We start from the raw sequence: 4,701 nt of genomic DNA, 5'->3' as shown, positions 1-4,701 counted from the left end.
GTATTTTTTTCACTACCGGTACTGTACCGTTTATGACGGTACAATATTTGGTTCATATTTTTATTCGTTTCTAGTATGGGTACTTTACCTATCTTTTGTCAGGTTATGGTGGTGCAAGTATGCGGAGCTTATGAGTCTAAAGATGTTGCATACAATCCAAAACTCTTGGTTTCGAACGTTCAAGGCTCAACGCTCTAGACATATTAACGGAGAACGAAACCAATGGTTTTAGACGTGCTGTAAGCTTAATACTTCGGACATTGTCATTTAAAGGTTACCCCTTCATATCATAATCATCAAAGAAGTAGTGTTATAGAATTATGACAGATATGTGTAAGATAGTTTACTCATACAATGCTTTTTTTTCTTTATTTATCTTTACTTTTGAGTTTGTGATACATATTCTGACCCGTACTAGCCTAACCCGACGCTGCCCATACTTAAAGAAATACATATTCTGACCCATACTTGTATAGCCCAGATGCCAAGCTTGACAAACCCACCTTATTACAATTGAAACAACCAGTTTGACCTCTTTTTTTTTCAAGAGATGCAAAGAACAAATGAATGAAAAAATACATGTAACAACGTATAGCTGCTGGTATAATCGTAAGCCTATTGAAGCCCCATCTTAAACGACTAACTGATTTAACTAATCTGCAGTTGTGCTGCCAGTTTGCTGTTGCGAATGCTGCTGTGCCTGATGATGTAACTGAAACATTTGTGGATTGATCGATAACTGAGAAAATCTAGAACCATCCTCGCTTAACTCCATCTTCATTATCTTCAAACGTTCGACCTCAGCAGTTAAGGTGTCATTTAGAGCTGCCAAAAGTCGGACAAAAAAACAAAGATTAAATAAAACGTCATTTGTTATATCATTTTCCACAACTCTTTCATCTCATTTTCATCATATAATATAAAATACCGTTTAATTCATACCATCCCGAAGGTGAGCTTGCTCTTCCATCGCTTGCAGACGAAACTTGAGCTCATTATTTTGACTTGTTAAGCTAGTTAGATCTCTCTGTAAAGAAACAAGATCATTATAAATAACATTAAAAACATTTTTATTAAAAAAAAAAAGCAATATTGAAATTTTATGAACTTTCACCTGCAATAATGTAACCTGCGTAAATAATGCTGTTGCTTCATTCTGTAAAGTTTGAACCTTGTTTTCCAATTCTGCAATATAACGCATCTTCCTTTCTTTAGAACGAGCAGCTGATAGTCGATTAGCCAAAATCCTATTTATGGAAGACAACAACCTATTAAAGATCACATTTCACTAGTATAGTATTATGTTAATTAAAGAAACTTACACACCTTTTGACCCTCTTCGGATCAGTTAAAGCCATCTCAGCAAGGTTCTCGCTAGCCATAATTTTCTTAAGCTCGGCCCCATTAAACACGCCATTTCCAAACTCTAAGCTAAACGTATCTGAATTCGCATCAACCGCATCACTCGATGATGATTTACCTATTTGCCCTCCAGGAGAAGGTAACAGCTTAATTGATTCATCAACAAAGTTCATCTTCCCCATAACGCTATCCATCGAAACACTTCTATAGTGCCGTGTTGGAGCAATATCTCCACCTGCACTCCTTTTAAGCCCGTCTTTTTTATCCGAAACTGAACACATTTCTAACCGCTGCACATTGTTAGCACCTCCGATTACACTACTTGTAGCTTCGTTATCACTGCTATCACCTCCGTTTTCGGTTCTAAACGAGTTTAACTTACCATGACCGTTTAAGTTAATATAAGAAGACAACAAATCATCAACAACTTCACCATTGCTTTCACCACCAGTTTTCTCCCAATTCGCTTCGCGTTTAACATTAGTCCTCAAACTTCCAGACCCATCAACGCTTTTAAAACCTCTTAACGGGAGCAACGGTGGTGACGACTGCAATATAGTCGAAAACCCAAACGGAATATCACTATTGGCCCGCCTGTGCGTCTTACGAGGCGGAAGGCTTACTGTTACATCACCTAGCACACCTAGACCGCGATAGGAAGACGGGCTCAAAGGGGGCAAAGAATCAACTGAATAAAACGAGGGCTGCGAATGGGACGGCCCCACGCCAAGCGTCAAATCCTGTGAACCCTCGGGTTGCTGATGATTTCCAGGACTACGAGTAACGGGGATTTGTGAACAAGGTGAGAGGGGTGGGATTTGTGGATGAGCTGGAGGCATTCCTACTGTTTCAACTGTGGTTTTCAGTATCTAAATTTGATATGTGTTTAACTGTGGTATGATGCGAATGTGCTAATTATGTACACAAATAATACAATTTCTCCATTCTTGTATTCTATAATTCTAACACTATCACCCTAGAAACAACTAGATAGTATTAAAACTACGTAATCAAACACTAAATATATGAAACTAAAACCCTAATTAATGACGTAGAATGTATTGTATTGCATAAGAAAGGAAACACAAAAGAGAGTATAAATAGTTAGCGAAAAAAGTGTATAGAGATGAAATGACAGACGATTGTTACAAGATGACCAGGGTTTCTCCGCCATATGGCGACGGAGTGAACGAAGATGGTTAGCCGGCGATGTTTTGACAGTTGTTGTTCCCGCTAACAGAGTAACTGCTAAATACTTGATATGATTATTATACTGATTACTTTTCATGTGGAATCAGGGAGGTGGTTGGATTATTATTTTTTTCTTATTTCAACTACACATGACGTACCTAAAATATAACGGTCCTGGATGTTTTTTCTTTTTGATTATTTGAACCAGAGATGTGCACGGTTATTAGCATTAATCGTAACCGAAGTCATTGGTTAATCGGTTCGGTTTATTCGGTTAATTTGTCGGTTTTTCGGTTCGATTCGGTTAATTTCGATTAATAACCAAGCCACATTGGCTAAAACTTTTGTTTAGAAATACATGTAATAGAGTTAAAAATATACGAAATAAATCTAGAAATACATGAATTTGATGTATAAACAAATAAAATAGAGGTATAAACACGTGAAATGGAATTATAAAACAAGAAATGGAAGTATAAAAGCTAGAAATATATGAAAGTTTAAATGATTCGGTTCGGTTAATTTTGATTAACCGATGGTACAAAAAATATGCAATAACCGATTTTAGGTTAATTCGGTTTCGGTTAATTTTGGATCATATCTGTCGGTTTTCGGTTCAGATTCAGTTTCAGTTAACGGTTCGGTTATTGTTCACCCCTAATTTGAACTACCACACAATGTACCTAAAATATAACGATCCATGGTTTTTTTTTTTTCTTATTGATTTTGTAAGGGTGAAAAAACGATTGTACATCTTATGTTAATTTAAGCATTGTCTAGTGTTTCATATAATAGTACATAACTGCGTAAAATCCATCATGGTCTATGTATATTGGACCAATACTCTTATTGTCATTAATAAGGGTATTTACGGTTTAGCTTGAAACCATAAAACCGTTTAAACCGCTCATTTGTTTGGCTTTACTATGGATTTTCTTTTTTTACTTTAAGTCAGTAGGCATCAAAATTTTCAGCCGTAGTGAATGGTTTGGCTTTGTTTGTAACGAAAGCCGAACGTGAAATATAACTATGTTTGAATTTTATTTATACACTATAAATTATCAACTTTCTTGTGCATTGTGAGTTGTACATCATGTTTAGGGAGTGTTCCAAAAAAAATGTTAATTTTACACTTTTAGTCCAAAAGCATTTAATGTATTAATTTTTAACCCAAAACTATTGGGTTATAACTTTTAACCCAAAACTTTTTATATTTTCATTTTAACCTAATAACTTTTTTACTTTCAGCTTTGGTCTCCTATACTTTTCATATTCCGCAAGTTTTTCGTTTTACGCTTTATTCTAGATTTTGCAAGTTAACACAGAGCAATGAGTGTGTCTGGTTCAACATTTTTACGTTCCGTTTTACGCTTCGTTCTAAGATGCAATGTACGTGTGTAGTTCAACATTTTTACATCGTCTATTTTTTCCTGTTTGACAAGTTCGTCATAACGTACTGGTCCTAAATCGACTTAGTTATTATTTTCTACGTTTTACGTTTTAGTCTAATTTTTTCGCCGCATATTCAGTGTTGGTGGTCGCTGGCGATGGTATGACACTGATGCTATGACACGGTTTATGCTCCCCGTCGTTTTCAAAAGAAAAAATGGTTATGCATATGGTTGTTGTAACCTTGGCTTTGGGGTTTTTCAAAGAAAAATGATTTTTTTACTTTTCACTGAAAAGTATTTCATAAATTATTCTTAACTTGAAATTATTTGTTTTTTTTTTTTACTTTTAATCTAAAACTTTTTATCTTTTGCAGTCTATCCTCACAACTTTTATTACTTTCAACTTTGGTCCTTTATAGTTTTCATTTTTTGCAAATTTTTCGCCTAATGCTTCGTTCTAAATTTTGTGACTTAACACATCGCAACATACGTCTTTGGTTTAATGCTTTTACGTTTCGTTCTAAATTTTGCGAGTTAACACGACGCAACGTGCGTGTGTGGTTGAACGTTTTTACATCGTCTATTTTTTTCCCGTTCGACAGGTTCAACATAACGTAAAGGTCCTACATCGACTTAGTTATAACTAAAGAATCCCCGCCGCATTGCGGCGGGTCGTAATTCTAGTTTTTATTAAAAAATTGGTTAACCATTTAGCCTAAAAATTCCAGTGAGAATATGTGAAAGTGAGCCCAGCAGC

The 4,701-nt window shown here is 35.4% G+C and overlaps 1 protein-coding gene across 1 annotated transcript; it reads right to left on the bottom strand.

The window, feature by feature from the left end:
* Positions 1-342: 342 nt before the first annotated feature.
* Positions 343-2,622, bottom strand: LOC110921965 (transcription factor RF2a). Its single transcript, XM_022166288.2, has 4 exons — positions 1,327-2,622; positions 1,115-1,247; positions 943-1,027; positions 343-825 (listed from the first exon to the last, which is right to left on the bottom strand). Exons 1-4 carry the CDS (start codon positions 2,199-2,201, stop codon positions 653-655), a joined length of 1,266 nt encoding a protein of 421 aa, XP_022021980.1. The 5' UTR covers positions 2,202-2,622; the 3' UTR covers positions 343-652.
* Positions 2,623-4,701: the final 2,079 nt, after the last annotated feature.

The sequence above is a fragment of the Helianthus annuus genome, chromosome 17, assembly GCF_002127325.2.
Source record: "Helianthus annuus cultivar XRQ/B chromosome 17, HanXRQr2.0-SUNRISE, whole genome shotgun sequence".
NCBI classification, from domain to species: domain Eukaryota; kingdom Viridiplantae; phylum Streptophyta; class Magnoliopsida; order Asterales; family Asteraceae; genus Helianthus; species Helianthus annuus.
This window is presented reverse-complemented; position numbering and strand designations above follow the sequence as displayed.